Source organism: Chrysochloris asiatica, unplaced genomic scaffold (genome assembly GCF_000296735.1).
Source record: "Chrysochloris asiatica unplaced genomic scaffold, ChrAsi1.0 scaffold00047, whole genome shotgun sequence".
NCBI classification, from domain to species: domain Eukaryota; kingdom Metazoa; phylum Chordata; class Mammalia; order Afrosoricida; family Chrysochloridae; genus Chrysochloris; species Chrysochloris asiatica.
In genome coordinates, this window is record NW_006408565.1 from 18820135 (window position 1) to 18839690 (window position 19556).

The following is a 19556-nucleotide window of genomic DNA, read 5'->3' on the forward strand; positions in this document are numbered from 1 at the left end:
GTGGAGTTGGTTCTGACTCATAGCGACCCTATACAGGGTTTCCAAGGCTGTAAATCTTTACAGGAGCAGAAAGCCTCAGAAAGCTTTATATCTCTCCTGCAGAACGGCTGGTAGTTTCAAACTGCTGACCTTGCAGTTAGCAGCCCAGCTTGTTCGCCACTAAACTACCAGGGCTCCTTATAGTAAGTAGTAGTTGCTGTTGTTAAGTGCCTCTGAGTAGGTTCCGACCCATAGTGACCCAGTATAGGGTTTCCGAGGAGCGACTGATGAGCTTGAACCGCTGATCTTGTGTTTCAAAGTAACTTTTTAGTCCAGTGTATTTAACCCATAGTGCCATTCCAGGATGCAGCTATGATTATTTCATAAGGAATTCCTGCGTGGTACACATATATGGTTAAGTACTTGGCCACAAGCCAAAAGGTTGATAATTTAAACCCACTCAGAGGTGATTCAGAAGACAAGCATGGTGATCTGATTCCAAAAGAGCACAGGTTTGAAAATGTTGTGGAGCACACGTGGAGTTACCATGGGTCAGAATCGGCTCCACATGACAGCATCTAACAACCAAAGGACTGTTTCCCTTTAAAATGGGTCCTGCCTGCAGACAATGGTGGTGGTGGTGGTAATGTGCCGTGAAGTCCGTTCTGACTCATAGCGACCTTGCATAGGGTTTCCAAGGCTGTAAATCTTTACGGGAGCAGAAAGCTTCATCTTTCTCCCATGGAACAGCTGGCAGTTTTGAACTGTTGACCTTGAGATTCGCAGCCCTACACATAACCACATGCTAGCAAGAGTTAAGGCTCCTGTATTCTAGTCTGAGTTTTGCCCAAGTTCTAGAGCAAGCCACCTCTATGAAGTCCCGTGCTTTTATATGTGAGAATGAGGAGATTCCCATTGTGTTACAGTTAGTAAAAGCGGCTGTAACAGAAACACCAAAGGTCAGGGTTTTAATGAATTTACATTTATTTTCTCACAGTTCAGGAGGCTGCAAGTCCGTGGTTAGGGTGTGGCTTTAGGAAAAGGACCCTCTTGGTATCTATCAGCTTTCATAGCTGGGCATTCCTTGGTGATCTGGATCCACACCCCCCCTGGTTTGTGCTGGCTTTTGTATCGAATCTGCTCTTTTTATAACTCAGAAGTAATTAGGTTTAGGACCCATTGATACATTGATAGGATTCATTAACATAAAAAGAACATATTCCCAAACAGCATTACATCCACAGGTATTAGGGTTTAGGATTAGGATTTCAACACATATTTTGGGGAGATAATTTGAGCCGTAACACCACCTCACAGAGTTGTTGAACACTATAATAAAAATGCACGTAAAAGTCATTGACATACAGTAGGGCCTCAAAGAAGCATCTTTTTTTATGCTGTCTATACAAATCCATGCCTACCCTGTATACTTTGGAATCTCTCAGACTGGACCAGTGTGTGGGTCAAGAGCAGATTCAACAAATGGTGATGGTCAGTGAAGCCTAGCATTGGGGGTTTCCGCCTGCAGAATACAGTGGTGAGGGGCCTCAGGACACAGCACTGTACACCAAAAGACTCACAGTTCCAAAAGCCCATTTCCTTTCCCAGTGGAAAGTGCCCAGGTCTTTCTGTAACGACAAATTACCCTTTCTCTCCTAAGAGCTGTAAGCAATGACAGGGACACGAGCAAAATGTGCTCTTCTGAGTCAGGATGTTCTGAGAAGTTTATAATTAGAAAAGTCACTCAGAACAGGGTGGAATCTGGGGAAGGCAAATGGGAAGCAGCCCAGACTTGGCTGGAATTTTAAACAGGTCCACAAGAAGAGAAGGAAGGGATGGGATCATCTGAGCCCAAGGTGGACAAGGTGTGTGGGGTGGGGATGGTGGGGTGGGCAGGAAGGAACTTTGGACTGGGCTGGGGTGAGACCCTTTATTTATTCCCTAAGAGACATGATGCTTGAATGTATTCTGGCTGTGATGGTTAATGTTATGTGTCAACTTGGCTAGGCAATGGATCAATTTGGTTATATGTCAGCTTGCTTTGACAGGCATTGGACTGATGACTATTCCATAATGTCATGTAATGTAATCATCCTCTATTTTGTGACCTGATGTGAACAGCCAATCAACTGAAAGCCAACCTGTTGAGAATCCATCAGTGTAAAGTCAGTTTCTTTGGAGTGTGGCCTGCATCTAACATACATGGGTGTTCGGGCAAATCTCACTCTCTCTCTTTCTCAATCCTGCATCTAACTTGTCATCCTCTGACCTCCAGTTCTTGGGATGTGAGCCAGCAGCCTGCTGTTTTACCTGTGTGGATTTTGGGTTTATCAGCCCCTACAACCACCTGAGTCAGGAGAAGCCTCTAATCTGATGCCAAAACCCATGGATTTAGGACTTACTAGCCTCCACAACTGCATGAACCATTTCCTTAAAATAAATCTGTCTCTCTTTATATATATATATATGCTTCACTGGTTTTGTTTCTCTAGAGAACCTGGCAAAGCCATCACTGTCTAGCCCCAATGTGCAGGTGTCCTCAGGTCTGTAAGAATATCTCTGTGATAGCTGTCCCTTCGAATTCATGGGAACCCAGGCTCTCCCAAGCAGTAGGTGTTCTTCAGCAATCACTGGAACTTCTGGAGGTCCTTAGGCCCAAAGGAGGCGGGCAGCAGCTCTTCAACAGTATTGACGACGTACGTGCCATCGGGCTTGGTCATGTAGACGGCCCAGTCGGTCCCAAACTGGAAGAGATGCAAAGCAGTGTGATTCAGGGGTTAGGAGTCCAACCCTACTTGTTATCAAAAATCCCTCTAGGCACTTCAGTTTTCCCAACTTAAAAATGAGTATGACAGTAATCATACCTGGCTCATGGGCCTCAGGAAGATCTAATGAAAGAATACATGCTAAGCAGTTCTCCCTGTGTTTGGCACATTCTCAGGAACTCACCCACGACTTTATAAGAACAATATCTAATCTGTGGAATCACTTCCTCCTGCAATGCAAAATTAATGTCTGCTTCCTTTGCAGCATCTTGCTTGCTATCACAACTAGGAGAAGACGACTGCTACATTGTGGTTGTTGTATGCTGTTAAGTCCATTTTGATCCTATAGGCCACATATGAATTACCCCATAGGGAGTCCTGGTATGGTGCTGTGGGAAAAACTGGACCGCAAGGTCAACTTGAACCACAGGTTGGCAGTTCAAACTCACCAGCTACTCCTTGACAACCCTATATAGATAGGGTGGCTATAAGTCAGAACCAACTTGGTAGCACTTAACAATGCAGTTCTGGTGTGACACTGTATGATAAGCACTGGGCTGCAAGGTCAGTTCGAACTTCAAGGTCAGCAGTCCAAACCCACCAGCTGCTCCTCGGTAACCCTATACAGGGTCGCTATGAGTTGGAACTGATTCAACAGCACTTAACTACAACTACTACTAGTATAGGGTTTCCTAGGCAGTGATTGTGATAGGAGCAGATTGCCTGGCCTTTTCTTCCGTGGAGAGACTGGTGGGTTCAAGTCACTGACCTTCTGGTTAAAAGCTGAGAGCGTACCATTGTGCCAGCAGATCTCCTCCTACGTTACACACTAGGATTGCACAGGTGTTACTTCATGATCCACTCTTGGAGAGGGGTAGTAGCATTAGTCCCATTTTACTGAGGAGGACATTGACGCGTAGCAGGGTGAAGTCAGAGAAGTAGAACTTTTAGTCCACATCTGTCTTCCTATCTTTCTAGGTATACCGCCAGACGCTTCTACTTGCTGGCCATGGGATCTTGGGCCAGTGATTAAACTCTACCTCATGTCTTGGCCTGAGATATCATTCTAGAGAGGGGAGACTATACCAGGTAAGAATGGCCTCGATCGGGAGGAGGGGGGGACCCTTTTTCTGCCAAGGGTCATTTGGATATTTATAACATCATTTACAGACCATACAGAATTATCAACTTAGAAATTTAGCCTGCTGTATTTGGTCAAACATTTAATTAACTCATCCCTAATGTGATGGCTAAGGAGCTCTCGTAGCATAGTGGTTATGAATCGGGCTGTGAACCTTAAGGTCAAGCAGTTTGAAACTACCAGCTAGCTGTTCCGCGGGATAAAAATGAGGCTTTCTGCTCCCGTAAAGATTTACAGCCTTGGAAACCCTGTACAGGGTCTCTATGAGTCGGAACCGACTCCACGGCACACAACAACAACAACAATGTGATGGCTGGAGCTGCCATCTGGACAACTGTGATGGCCCAGACCAAACAATTTTTCAGGCATTAAATGGCCTGTGAGTTGGCTATTCCCCACCCATTCAATCAGTTCACCCAGTTAAATCAGCTGTGGCATAATGGGAAGAATCCTGGAGTTACAATCAACAGACCCAGGCTCAGCCTGGCCAGGTGTGAGCATTAGAAACACAAGGCATAAAGTACCTGTGTGCACTGCCTGGCTCATGAATTCAAGGAAGCCCTTTTTACTGGTTATGCTGATTGCTAGGGGCTGCTCAGACTGGCAGCCTGCAGTTCTTTCAAGTTTCTGTCTGTATCCCCCAGTTATTATCAGATATAATTCATCTTCTGGCTTTTAAAAAATTAATGTTTCAAAGAAGGAGATTTTTTTCCTACTTGGCAGGCTCTGCCGGACAGTTTGGATGGAAATTGAGCAGAGCCAAGTTTAAGTGCCGGGTCCTGGACCCCTTCACCTCAACTCTTATGATTTGCATTTTGGTTTCAGTATTTTTTTTCCTTCAGTCTTTTTCATTTGCCTTCTCTCGTTTGCCAATATTCAATCTATTTGGAGAGAACAGCAGTGAGCATTTGGACCAAGTCACTCATGACCTGGAAAGCCAGGGACTTGGTGTCCTGATGTGGCTTCCTCATATGACTGTAGGTCTGTATGTCACTGTGCTGGGCAGTACAACAACAACAACAACAACAACAACAACAAGGTGAGACAAATCCCATGCTGTGAATCCAGTGTCATAAAATGGTAGCCTGTTTCTTGTGGAGCTGGGAAATGAGTTCTGTGAACTGCACCTGGTTTTGCAGTTCTGACAGGAAGCTGGGGAAGATAGAGATGTTAGGATGTTTGACAGGTGCTTGGACGTCCCAAGGCATATACACAAATCTTAAACAACCCCCCCCCCCAAAAAAAAAAACAGAAATGCCCATGGACCAAGCAACTCCCATACACTCAGTACCATTAAGCTTTCTCCATGGCACAAAAGAAGTTTGCCTGATTTATAGAACCAGTAAAGGGCTAAGAGCTAGGTGGGGGAGAGTGGTCTCCAGAGTCAGCCTGAACTGGGTGTGCATGCCATTTTGTCACTCGATGTGCATGTTATTTCGTATCTCTGAGCCTCAGGGTACCAGGGATGAGGATAATAACACACACACATGCAGTTCCCTGATTGGGTTGGGGTAAGATGAAATGAGATGCTGTGTAAGGAGGGGAGTCCCTGGGGGTGCAAAAAGTTAATGCACTCAGCTGCTAACCAAAAGGTTGGAAGTTCATGTTTGGTCACAGGTACCTCTGAAACACCAGCCATTGAAAACCCAGTGGAACACAGCTCTACTCTGCCAGGACTTTGAAGTGTTTCAACCAGTTCAGTCATGGCTAAGGAAGTAAGGCACCAGAACAGACTGGAATTGTAAAAATCGGAGTGAAATGGAGTGATAAGCAAAAGGAAAAAAAAAAAAATGACAGGTTGCAGTTATGCTAGAAACTTAATTTCCCTCTTAAGGCTGTGTGTGTGTTGCACAGCAACCAAATCTCTTGTTCACAGAATAGAAAACAACTGTGTCCGGCTCAATGACTCAGCGTGGAACATGTGTTGCTCTTCATAGTCCCGGTAAAATCTAGTCTCCTACATTGGGCTCCTGATAGAGTTGCACCTCCTCTAAGTCTCATTCTAGAGCTTCGACTCATAATTTTTTCCCATTCTGGTTATCATACCTGCTCACCCAAATTAAAAAGTTTGGTCTCTTCTGGTTTTGTTTCATTGCCCAAGACAGAAGCAGCTCGGACACACATGGGCTTGCTGTGAGTTGGAGTGAACTCAGATGCAACTGGTTTGATTTACAAAGCTGATGATGCCATATCAGAACCTAAGGGCATGTGGAGTCCTCTGAGTTCACTGCTTTCATCTTTTTCATCTCTGGAAGATGTAGACCTCTTTGAGAACCTAGGAAAACCACTGACATCCCTGTCCGCTAAAAAATGTACATGCACACACATAAAAATTTATGCCGAAAACAATTTCTGATTGTTTTACAAGGGTTAATTGCTACAATTTGATGAACTTGACTTATACTCATAGAGGCAGTAATTCTAAATATCAGCAGAGAGGGAAGGAGTCTTCACATTAAATATCAATGCTATTCCCTCTGTACACAGGGTAGATAGGGACGGGTAACTTAGACATTGGCTACCTAAAATGAGAGGGCAATAAAGGCACAAAGTGACTGACTTACAAGGATTCAAGAGGAAGTTTAGTTTAAGAGTGTGTGAGGGAAGATAGAGTCCCCATGGAATAGGTTTCATCTTTTCTAAATGGGTCTGGTAAAAAGAGATGGGGATAAGATTCTTACGATTCAATAGTGAGTAATTGTTATCATGACTAATGGCAACTGTCACAATTGTAAAGGTAGAAATTTTGTAACAAAAATAAGGAAGTGGTTAATCTTACAGTCCAGAAACAGAGGACCCTAGGACCATCAAGGGAGAAGAGCACAAGCAGAATGCAGGACCTTATCCAGAGAAGCAGCGACACCAGAGATGGAGGCAGAGGTGGGGACATGGAGAGAGGGAGCAGCTGAGGACTCTAGACCCATGGAAAGAGAGGGACTGAGAGCTGGCAGCCAGGAGGCAGACTTGGAGAATGTGCCCTTTGGTGGTGTAAATTATTATATATGTGAGAGGGTTTAAAAAAAAGAGTTAAAATGAATAGAGAGAAATACTGTTAACTGATGGCACATGAAGGGAGTTGTAATCATTGTAATGAAACAAGGTGTATGATTTGTTGAATGTAAAACTGATGATCTGCCCTGTAAACTTTGACTCAATTCACAATTAAAAAAAAAAAATAATTATGCCGACCCCAGATTACAGCCTAGTACACTATGGGAGCAGTTCTACTCTTATAGAGGGTCATCATGAGTCAGAATAGACGTCCAGGCACACTATAAACAAACTGTGAGCCATCTGGCCTTTGATGCCACTGGTCAATTCTGCCACTGAAGGACTAGAGCAGGGAGCCCTGGTTAAAACACTTGGCTGCTAACCTAAAGGTCAGCTGCCCTGTAGAAGAAAAATGTGGCAGCCTGCTTCTGTGAAAATATATAGTCTTGGAAATATAGTCTGTGAGTTCTAGTCTGATCTATGGGGTCATTATGAATCAAAATCAACTCTCTGGCAATCTTTTGACAGAGCCAGAGCAGTCATTGTTGTTGTTGTTGTTGTTAAGTGCCATTGAGTCGGTTCTGACCCATAGCGACCCTGGATAGGGTTTCTGAGGAGCAGCTGGTGAACTTGAACCATCAACCTTGCAGTTCAAATGGCTTTGCAGTCTGGCGCATTAACCCACAGCGCCACACCAGGACTAAAGAGTGGGTGTGGCAGTGTTCCAATAAGCCTTTGTTTACAAAAACAGGCAACAAGTTGAATTTGGCTCACATGCCATTGTTTGTTGACTCCAGTCCTTGGATAGTACAATCCATTGATGTGCTCAGCTGTGAATTGAAAGGTTAGAGGTTGGGGTCTACCTGGAGGCGCCCTGGAAGATAAGCATGACAGTTTACTACAAAACAAATCAGCACTGACACCCTAGGGAGCACAGTTCTACTCTGACATATGGGGGTTTCTAAGAGTTGGAGTCAATCTGATGACAAGGTGGTTCAACTGGATCTAAAGTGTCATCTGCTGCTCCTTTTGTCCCTCCCTTCTCTCCAACCCTCTCAGAAACTTCACTGTTTATTTATTGTTCTCCTTGCTTAGTATCTGTCTCCTGCATTAGACTATATAAGCTCTGGGAGGGAAGGGCCTTAATGAGCTTTTTCACCGCTTTATCCCCAGTGGCATAGTAGGTTACTTGTAGGCTGCTAACCACAAGGTCGACTGTTTGACTCTACAAGCCACTCTTGGGAAGAAAGAGATGATAGTCCGTTCCCTAAAGATTTATGGCCTCAGAAACCCTACTTTGGGTCACTATGACTTGGAATTGACTTGAAGGAAGTGGATTTGGTGGTTTATCTCGAAGTCAGCTTAGTGTCTGGCATAGAGAAGACATGCATCCTGTAATTATTCATTGAGTGAAAAACTCATTCATTGTCAGTGATCCGTGCAAACTGAGGAAGAAGGTCTCAGAGGCCTGCTGACCAAGCAAGCAGGTCAGCAGCTGTGTCTTCTCCCTGATGTCCTGGCATTGCTGGGAAAAGAGGGAAACGTCCAGCTCATCTTCCAGAAAAAGAGAAGCCGCTTACCTCTCTCATGACTTGTCTGCAGGCCCCACACGGTGAGATAAAATCGTCCTGCAAGTCACTGGGGAGGCAGAGAAGCAAAGTCAGGTTAGTTACTCCTGAGGCATGAGGACAATTGCTATGGCTCAGACCCTGAGTCCCGGCCCTGCTCCCCATCAGTCCTACCATGTCCTAATGGCTGAGTGCCTTTCCACACTTCCAGGAGGCAAGGCCGTTTGCAGGGATGCTGTGCATTCAAGAAAACCTTTAGTGAACACTTACCTACCATCACATCCAGAGATATCCAGTTAAGGAGATTTTGTATCTGGCCCTCAAAAGATCGAGTAGCCATATGCACAACATTGAAAACTAGAAGAGTTATCATAGTGAAGTATTTATCCAAGGGTAAGTAAAAAAGTATTGTTACTGGGGTTCTAGTTCATACATGCTCAGGTTCATTCCAAACAAATCATGTTTAAGCCTGTCTCTGCAGTGGATGGCTGCAGACAAGTTCTCTCAGTAATGCACTAGTGTTAGTCTCATTAGAGTACCTTCAAAAAAATTGAAAAAAGCTTCTTAGGGGATATACTGGGCCAGTTAAATTCAAGGCAGAGATATCAGCCCAGCAGGTTATGTTGTTGTTGGGATGTGCCGTGGAGTCGGTTCCAACTCATAGTGACCCTGCTCCTGCAGAACAGCTGGTAGCGTCGAACTGCTGACCCTGAGGTTAGCAACCCGATTCGTAACCACTACGCTACCAGAGCCCAGCAGGTTATAGCTGTTTTTAGGGACTCAAAGAGATCATCTTGATAGATTTTTCTCAAGGGACACAAGATAATCACGGGGGCTTATTAGGAAGAACTTTTAAGAAAATGGTGAGAAAATGCAGTTTCCTGGGAAAGTTGCATCCAGGAATTTTTTTTCCATCACAATGCAACTAGTCATTCTTTGAGAGTAGGAAACCTTGTCCCACCCAACTAACCTACAGCCCTATCTTGCCCTTCAGACTTTTCACTCCCCAGACTCAGAAAACATTTCAAAGAAACATGATTTGAGTGCCTTGAGGGTGCCCAAACTTCCACTGTGACATAGTATAAATTATATGCAAAATTCTCCAAGGATGGTTTAAAGAAACGAAACCACTACCTTCAGAAGTGTAAGACTTGTTAGGTGCCATAGAGTCGTTTCAAACTCATAGTGACCCTACGCACAACAGAACGAAACACTGTCTAGACCTGAGTCATCCTCACAATTGATGCTATGTTGGAGCCCAATGTTGCTGCCACTGGGCCAATCCATCTCATTGAGGAGATTCCCCTTTATCCCTGATTCTCCTCCACTTGTCCGAACATGATGACCTTCTTCAGGAACTGGTCCATTCTGATATTGTGTCCAAAGTGTGAGAGACAAAGTCTCACTATCCTGGCTTCTAAGGACATTCTGGCTGTACTTCTTCCAAGACAGATCTGTTTGCTCTTCTGGTAGTCCATGGTGCTTTGAATATTTTTCACCAACACCCTAATTCAAATGCATCGAATAGACTTAGATGGAGGATATGTCAAGAAACAATAGCTTTACATTTTGATATTTTTGTTTAATAGAGGTTTCTATGATTTGGAGGCAAAACATTATTAAAACAAATCCATAAGAGCTAAATTATGATCTTGAGTATATCCCTCCTGAATTTAGAGACTCTCAAGAACAGATTTGATATGTTAAATACTATGACCAAAGACCAGAGGAGTTGTGGGATGATATCAAGAATATCATACATGAAGAAATCAAAAGGTCATTAAAAAGATAAGATAGAAAGAAAAGACCAAAATGGATGTTAAAAGAGACCCTGAAACTTGCTCTTGAATGTAGAGTAGCTAAAGCAAATGGAAGATATGAAGTAAAAGCCAGTTCAAGAAGACCCTGTATAGGGTTTCTGAGGCTTTTAAATCTTCACGGGAGCAGAAAGCCGTATCTTCTGTGGAGCAGCTGGTGGGCTCGAAACATGGACCTTGTGGGCCACAGTCCGGTGCTTACTCATCTTTGTTTCACAGATGAAAAACTAGACTAAAAGCAGCAACACAACATACCTGAGGTCACATGGTAAGTTAACAGTAGAGCAGAATTTGAAACTAGGTCTCACTAATCCTGAAGCCTGCACTTCTAACCATTCCTCAATATTCCTGGAAGCATCCCAGAAATTGCATCAGGACATTCCCTCCATGCTTCTCCTGTTCTCCGGCTCCCCTGCCCTTCACCTGCTTGTGCCCTTGGTGGGTATTTATAGTTTGCTGTGGTTTTACTGACCTTGGTCACATATTGAAGCCATGCTTATCAGATTGGACAGGCTGGAAATGAGTTGTCTTTGATGGCCACAGCCGGTACCCCAGTTTATCTCTGTGTTAGTGAAATCCCATCCTGGCTTCTGCAGATCCATGGGCTTCCCTGAGTGGACGTCTCCATCCTTATGCTTTGCTGACGGGCTCTTAGCCTGTTCACATTGTTCCTTGCTAAACAAGGGAGTTGACATTTCCCACCCCTCCTGTAAATCCACACTCTCAATTTAACAATCGTAATACAGTCATGACTCCTTTTCTGGCTTGGAGAGACCATCGTAGGCTGAATACCCAGAGTAGAGCTGTTGGAAGCTAGAAAAACACAGCTCATCATTGCTAGCAACACCCAGTCCTGTTTAAAGGCAGATTATGGCCAACGGAAAAAGTTCATCATTTGGAAAAATCTGAGCAGAGCAAGGCTACCACGCCTTTATCCTTTTGTTGACTTTGGCCTCATTTCCCCCAGAATGTCATTATTTCCTTGGATCTGCTTTGAAATGGAGCCATTTCCCCCCTTTTTATATAAAGCGCAATTCACATTCTGGTCTCTGCTCAGGCGCACACAATGTTCCCAGCTCGGCCTCATTTACTCTTCCTGAAGTGGAAGGGAAGCCAGGACAGACCTGGGTTCCAGGGAGGGCACTCGACGCCAGGGTCCTTTCCCATAAGTGCACTCTTGGCTCATTTTACTCTGAAAGAAAATAACCTGGATCAACTCAGGGCCAAACCAAGGCCAAGCTTAGCATCTTATTAAAAAAAAAAAAAAGAAAAAAAAGAAGTGGGCTTGTTTCTGTTCACGCCGCCATCTGCCTTGCCCTACAACAGCCCCTGAATTTCTTTTGCTTCACAGCAGGAAGAGAATTCACGAATGGCACAGGATCCACATGCCAGCTCCATCAACACTCAAGATCAACCACTGACCTTATTAGGGATATCAATTACATTAGTTACATTGTGCCACCCTCATCCATAATTGTCAAATTTTTATGTAGTCTCATGTCATGTTTTGCATCATGAACTTGCTACAAACATCCTTTTCATAGACAATGTGAATGTGTACACGAGAGTAAATGATCATGAACTCAGTCATGCAATGGGTCCAAATTAGCAATAGTTCATTCTCAAGCTTGGCTGCGGAAGTCAATGAGTGTGGGTCTAGGGCCAATAAGCACTCCATGTGCTACCTTTGATGGTAAACAAACACATAGAAAGAATATTAAAAAATACTATGGGGTGTCAGAAGAACAAACAAATCTGTGTTGGAAGAAGTATAGCCAGAATGTTCCTTAGAAGCTAGGATGGGGAAACTTGGTCTCATATACTTCGCACATGTTATCAGGAGGGACCAGTCCCTGGAGAAGGACATGCTTAGTAAAGTGGAGGGTCAGTGAAAAAGAGGAAAACCTCCAAAAAGAAGGATTGCCACAGTGGCAACAGCAATGGGCTTAAACGCAAGTTATGAGGATGGCATAGGACTGGGCAGTGCTTGGTTCTGCTGTACATATAGTCACTATGGGTCAGAACTGACTCAGTGGCACCTAACAACAGCCACAAGGGAAGTAGGATGTTTAGGGGGCATGTAGAATGAGCTGATTGGTGCTCTTGTTCAGCTAGCAGCTTGGCTGGAATCTGAGTTGTCTGAACCAGAACTAGTGTTGTCCTGGCTGCCACCTCCCGAAACCTGTCTCTGTCTACTGCCCCTGACACACAGGGGCTTTGGTGAGCATCGTGGATGAAATCACTGGTGCTGAGCTGCTTGGATATGATTCCAACTTCAGCTCAGCACTACCAACTTCTTGAGAACATGGAAAAGCATTTTCTTCCTGGCATAGCATGTTGTTGCTAAGTGCTGTCGAGTCGGTACTGACCCATAGCGACCCTGAACAGGGTTTCCGAGGCTGTAAACCTTATGGGAGTAGAAAGCCTCCTCTTTCTCCCATGGAGCAGCTGGTAGTTTCAAACTGCTGACCTTGTGGTTCTCAGCCCAATTCGTAACCACTACGCTACCAGAGGTGTAGTGGAAAGAGTTCTGAAGCGGAAATTTAGAGACTTGGTGCTTGTCCCGGCTCTACCACTCACTCCTGGGAAAGTTCTCCAATCTCTCTCAGCCCCAGCGTCTTTTATTTGTTTATTTTTAAGGCTTTATATTTTAAAAAACAAAACAAAAAAACTGTTATAAATATATGTCTGTTGGTTATGTACTGTGGGGTTGATTCAGATTCATAGTGACCCTGCATAGGGTTTCCGAGGCTGCAAATCTTTACAGGAGTAGGAAGTCTCATCTTTCTCCCATGGAACAGCTGGTAGTTTCGAACTGCTGACTTTGATGTTAGGAGCCCAATTTGTAACCATTACGCTATACCAGAGCTGTGTGTAAATATATATGTAAAACAAATTTGCCAAGTCAACATTCTTCATGTGTACAATTTGTTGTTGTTGTTAGGTGCCATCAAGTCAGTTCTGACTCATAGTGACCCTGTATAGGGTTTCCAAGGAGCAGCTGGTGAGTTTGAACCACCGACATTATTAGTGATATCAATTACATTAGTTACATTGTGCCACCCTCATCCATAACTGTTGCCAAATTTTCCATCATCATGAACAGTAACCTACTGTGTCCTCATCAGTACTTCCCTCCTCTTCCCTCCCTCCTGCCCCTGGTTACCAGTAATAAACTTTGGTTTTTATATATTTGCCTATTCTGGTGGTGGTGGTTGTGTGCTGTGAAGTTGGTTCCAACTCACAGCAACCCTGTATAGGGTTTCCAAGGCTGTATATCTTTGGAGAAACAGAAAGCCTCATCTTTCTTCAGAGGAGCGCTGGTGGATTCAAACTTCTGACCTAATGGTTAGAATCTCAACTCGTAGCCCACTAAGTCATCAGGGTTCCTGTGCCTGTTCTTGAGATCTCAGATAAGTGAGATCATATATTTGTCCTTTTGTGATTGACTTCTCGTAGCATAACATTTTCAAGATTCACTCACGTCATAGTCTATATTGGGCCTCAGTTTCTGCAGCTGTAAAATGGGGGTGAAGGAGAGGGAGTATATAAATCTACAGCAGGTCCCTACAGCTTTATTTTCAGTGCTGCCTTTTGGTTGTATTTTGTAGAGACTCTGTAATACTTTTGTGTTGTTATCAGTACATGAACACACCTGCCCTGGTACTAAGCCTGGTGGCACAATGGTTTAAGCACACAGTGATTCAAATCTACCAGCCACTTTGTGGGAGAAAGATATGGCAGTCAGCTTCCATAAGATTTTGTTGTTAAGTGCTGTTGAGTCAGTTCTGACTCCTAGTGAGTGACCTTGTATAGGGTTTCCAAGGAGCCTTGTGGTTCAAACCGACCTTGCGAGCCAGTGCTTTATCCTACAGTGCTACACCAGGGCTCCTCCGTAAAGATGACAGCCTTGGAAACTTTATGGGGCAGATCTACTCTGTCCCACGGTGTGTCGCTCTGAGTAAGAAACAACTAGATGGCACACAGCAATACCAAGCCTTTGTATTCGTTATTCGTTTGCCTTAGTTGCTTCTTGCTGTGTAGGCTCACCAAGGGTAGAGTCCATTTCCTATTTACCTTCTTATCCTTAGCACTAAGCCCAAGGGACCTACACAGTGCCTGGCACATAGAAAGTGCCCAAAGCTATGTTAGATGAATGAATGAATGAATGAGAAACTCTTAGCAGCTGAGTAAATGAATCTTGCAGCGACCTGCTTCCCCACTCACCTAGCAATAGCAATTGCCTTGAAGTCCTTGTACCCTTCAGAAATGGCTTTCTGGATGGCAGTCCGTTCGGCACAGATGCCCAGTGGGTAGCAGGCATTTTCGACATTGCACCCTGAGAAGAGAGGAGAGCCCAGTGCTAAGTCCAGTGGAACAATTTCTTACCACTTCTGTTGGGTAAAGTCACTTGCCCCCATTCCAGTGTTTGGGGAGGGCCCCCACTGCTCTGTTCAATTTGGGGGGAAAAGAAGGCAATTTCACTGGGAGCATGGGCACATTCTTCGGCTCATTGATGGTGTGGTCCTGCCTACCAATCTCCCACTCTCATCACTTACCCAACACCTCCATCTTGAAGCACAGTCTGGGGGCAAGATTAACCTAACAAGGCAGATTCATTTAGTCTTACCACTCTAGCAGAGGTCAAGGCCATGACCAATACAGAGGCGTGGAAGGTGAACAGAGTCCCAAGGACAAGAGCCAAGAGACAGATGCTACATTCTGAGCATTCTGGTTCAAAGATTGAACCTTGGAAAAATGGCTGGTTACTAGCTGTTAGGGTTCATCTACGGTTCTATGTGAGTTGTGTTACCAAACCAGTAAACAAACAAGCAAAAACAACTCCCGAGCTTTGTAAAAAAGGGGCCCGTGATTGCACCATCCCCATCCACCAGTGGGAGGTGAATGGCTAAGGTGACATAGCCCTCAGAGTGTCTTCTCCAGTGACCCTCTGAGGGCTGCTCCCAGGAGGCAGAACATCAACCTAGCCAGACTGACTGACAGATTATTCAGGAAGGTAAGGCCATGACACATGGCCATGGGAGCCGGGCTCTCCCTGACCAGTAGAATGTAGAATACCGTCTCGATCACTGTGTAGCTTAGCCTGAAGCAGAGATCGCAATTGTTCCTCAGTATGCATTTCCCCGTTCCTTAAACTCACACAAGTGACCCCTAGCCCAATATGGCTGGTCACATAACCAATCAACTTGAGACTCTACTTTCCAGACTCTCTGGAAACATGTGCCTACATTTTCACCAACTGAATGTGACCCAAAGGAATATGGACAACTCTAGATCCCATTTTTTTTTCATAAGGAGATTGCTTGTTCTTTTCTTCCTTCCTTTTCTTCTTCCACTGACTGGAAGGCAGAGGTGATGGGGTGAGCTAGCTTTGATCCTGTGGCTTTTGGTCTGAAATGGAGAAACAATTTGGAAAGAAATTTGGAACCTTGGTCAACTCATGGAGCAAAGCTGCCTACTTGCCTTAGACCAACTGTTTACTCTGAACTGTGATGAGAGAGAAAAACAAATACTTCTTATGTTTGAGTTATTGTATTTTGGTCTATTTTTTTTTTTTTGTTACAGTAGTTTCGCTGGGAACTAATACAGAAATTGGTACTGAAAGTGAGATGCTACCTTACTGAAAAAAACTTAAAATCTGGACTTTGGCTCTGTGGCTGGGCTGTGTGGCTGAGAAAACACAGGCATTGCAAGATGGATTGCTGGTGAGTCCGGTTTCGCCTGTTGTTGTTAAGTGCCGTTGAGTTAATTCTGACCTATAGCAACCCTGTATAGGGTTTCCAAGGAGCAGCTGGTGAGCTTGAACCATCGACCTGGTGGGTTCAAACTGACTTTGCAGTCCAGCACATTAACCTGCAGCACCCCACCAGGACTCCCCTGTTACACTGCAGCTAGTTAATTGGTAAAGCAGAGTCTCCAATAACCTGAAATGAGACCATTCACCTAACATTGAGATTGTCTCTACCACCCTGTCAGTTTACTACACTGTGATGGCTTGCCTGTTGCTGTGATGTTGGAAACTGTGCCACCAGGATTTCAAATATTAGCAGGGTTGCTCATGGTGGGCAGATTTCAGTGGCACTTCCAGACCAAGGTCAGACCCAAAAAAAATGCCTGGTGGTTTACTTCTGTAAATTAACCAGTGAAAACCCCATGGATCAAAATAGCATACAGTGCTAGAAAATGAGCCCCCTAGGTTGGAAGGTAGTTAAAGTACACAGTAGCTACAAGAATGGACTCAAACATACCAACGCTCATATTGACAGTGCAGTCCTGGGCAACGTGTTGTTCTGTTACACATACAGTCATTGTGAAGGTGAGTCAACCGAGGACAATGAACAATAACAAGATTCCCTGCCTGGCAATGAGGATCAGCCCTGTGGCAAAGATCTAATTAAAGATGCCATATCCCTGCAGCCTGCTATTTGAGGTGCCTTGAAGTAGTCCCTGTGAAACTGTTACAGCGGGGATGGGCCAAACATAGAAGCCAGTTAATATAAAAGGAGAGTTGGCAGGCTCATGAATTATGTCCAGAAGGGACCTTGGATGTGCTGCTCTTGTACAGAAGTGATTGGAAGCAAATAGATTTGGGAGGTGCTTAGGTTTGTTACTTTTTAATGAGCTAAACATCTGTGTAACCGATAGTTTGCCTTTCCAACATTCTCCACATGTACAAATCAGTAACATTACCTGTTGTTGTTGTTGAATCGATTCTGACTCCTAAGAGACCCTGCAGGACAGAGGAGAACTGTTTCCTAGGCTTTCAAAGCCTATCATCTGTATGGGGGCAGACTGCCACAGCTTGCAGGGTGGAGTGGCTCCAGGCACTTAACTGGGGTAGGGGAGCTGGGTTTGCTGACCCACGGAGACACAGCCCAATACCCTCAGGCTGAGGCTTATGGTGGGGTGATATGTCTTGTGGGCATTTATCAGCACCCTTAAAAGGCAGAGAGAGGCCTGGTCTGTGGGCACAGCTGAGGAGAGACTGTCCTGACTGAATACCTGTGCCCTGAGCATAGCAGTCAAGAAATCAAACGACATATTGCATTAGGCAAATCTGATGCACAAGAACTTTTAAAAGTGTTGAAGAGCAAAGATGTTAGCTTGAGGACTAAGGTGCACCTGACCCAAACCATGGTATTTTCAATAATCTCATATGCATGTGAAAGCTGGACAGTGAATAAGGAAGACCGTAGAAGAATTGATGCTTTTGAGTTATAGTGTTGCAGGAGCATGTTGAACGTGCTATGGACTGTCAAAAGAACCAATAGATCTGTGTTGGAAGAAGTACAGCCAGAGTGCTTCTTGGAAGCCAGGATGGCCAAACTTCATCTCTCATACTTCAGACATATTGTCAGGAGGGACCAGTCACTGGAGAAAGATATCATGTTTGGTAAGGTAGAGGGTCAGAGAAAAAGAGGAAGACCCCCCAGCAAAATGGATTGGCAAAGTAGCAGCATCAATGGGCTCCAGTATGGCAACAAATGTGAGGCTGGCCCAGGATCAGGCAGTGTTTCATTCTGTTGTACAGAAGGTCGCTATGAGTTGGTACTGACTCGATAGCACCTAACAACAACAACAACAACAACTTCCTTAATAAACCTGTAACTGTGAGTAGTGTCTCTGAGTTCTGTGTGACCATTGCAATGAATTATGGAACCCAGTTGAGTAAGAGAGGGCTGTAGGAAGGATGGTTTGGTGCCACATTTGTTTGTTTCTTTTTTGGCAGGGGTTACCAAGAGTAGAAGAGGAGGGGAGTCCAAGATAAAGCAGCAATTGTCATGGTTCTTGCTCAGCAGGTCTGATAATGGCCAGGACGGCACTACGGTTTGCTTCCACCTTCCTCCTTTTGCCTAAAGGGAGGTCTTGTTGCTGAGTGTGATTCCAGCTTTACGTTGTATATTGCAGGAGGGAGGTTGAAATGCAGAGAGATTTTGTTTTTCAGTTTACAGACCATTAGACCAGCAGGGGCCCAGTATGGACCTGAAGAAGACGACTGTGCACCCCAAGACTCTGCTCTAGAGGTTTGCATCTGTTAGGAAGATCATAGCAACCTTACAGAACAGAGTAAACCTGCTCCGTAGGGTTTCTGAGACTGTAAATGTTCACAGGAGCAGACAGCCTCAGTTTTCCCCTGTGGAGCAGTTGATGGGTTTGAACTGCTGATCTTGCAGTTAACAGCCCAAAGCTTAACCCGCTGTACCATCTCCTTAGGAAGATGGTAAGTGGGCTTTGTGTGGGAAGAAGGATGTAATTGGATTTAATTTTGTCCCCCCCTCCCCTAAAGAAATATTGGAGTCTTAATTTCTGGAACTTGTAAATGTGACCTGTTTGTTAATAAGGTCTTTGAGGATGATTTGAGGTCATATTAGAGTGGGGTGGGTGCTAATCTAACCTGAGTTGTTGTTAAATGCTGTAGAGTTGGTTCTGACTCATTAACAGCCCTATTTATTTAGGGTTTCCGAGGAGCAGCTGGTGGATTTGAACTGTTGTCCTTCCAGTTAGCAGTTCAGTGTTTATCCTACAATGCCACATCAGGACTTAACTCAATATGAGTTGTTGTTATGTGCTGTGGAGTTGGTTCCGACTCATAGCGACCCTGTACAGGTTTTCCGAGGCTATAAATCTTTATGGGAGCAGAAAGCCTCATCTTTCTCCCGAGGAACAGCTGGTAGTTTCGAACTGCTGACCCTGAGGTTTGCAGCCCGATTCGTAACCATTACGCTACCAGAGCTCCTTAACTCAGTATGAGTGGTGTCCCATAAAAGAGAAGAGACACAGAGTTAGAGACACAAGACCATGGAGTTAGGCTGCAGCTGCAAGTCAAGAAGGAACACCTACCATGACCAGAAGTTGGGAGAGTTAAGAAAGGACCTTCCCCTAGAACCACTAGAGAGCGTGGTCCTGCTGACAACTTGAATTCAGACTTCAAGCCTTCAGAACTGTGGGACAACACATTTCTGTCCTCACAAACCACCCTAAGAAACGAATGCAAGTACTTAGGGGGCCAGAAGAGGATTAGTGGTTGTTGTTGTTGTTGTTAAGTGCTGTTGAGTCGGTTCTGACCCACAGCCATCCTGTATAGGGTTTCCGAGGAGCAGCTGGTGAGCTTGAACTGCCGACCTTTCAGTTCAAACAGCTATGCAGTCTGGCGCATTAACCCACAGCACCACACCAGGACTCCAGGATCAGTGGTTGTTGTTTTTATGTGCCATGGAGTCGGTTCCGACTCATAGCGATCCTGTACAGGGTTTCCGAGACTGTAAATCTTTAC

General features: G+C 44.7%; 1 protein-coding gene across 1 annotated transcript in view; it reads right to left on the bottom strand.

Moving 5' to 3' along the window:
• Window positions 1-2606: 2606 nt before the first annotated feature.
• Window positions 2607-19556, bottom strand: part of CDA (cytidine deaminase) — a 27373-nt gene continuing 10423 nt past the window's right edge. Inside the window, exons 2-4 of the mRNA XM_006862406.1 lie at window positions 14489-14600; window positions 8457-8514; window positions 2607-2723 (exon numbers count right to left, since the gene is read on the bottom strand). Of these exons, the coding sequence (XP_006862468.1) occupies window positions 2607-2723; window positions 8457-8514; window positions 14489-14600 (287 nt within the window). The remainder of the gene's footprint in view (window positions 2724-8456; window positions 8515-14488; window positions 14601-19556) is intronic.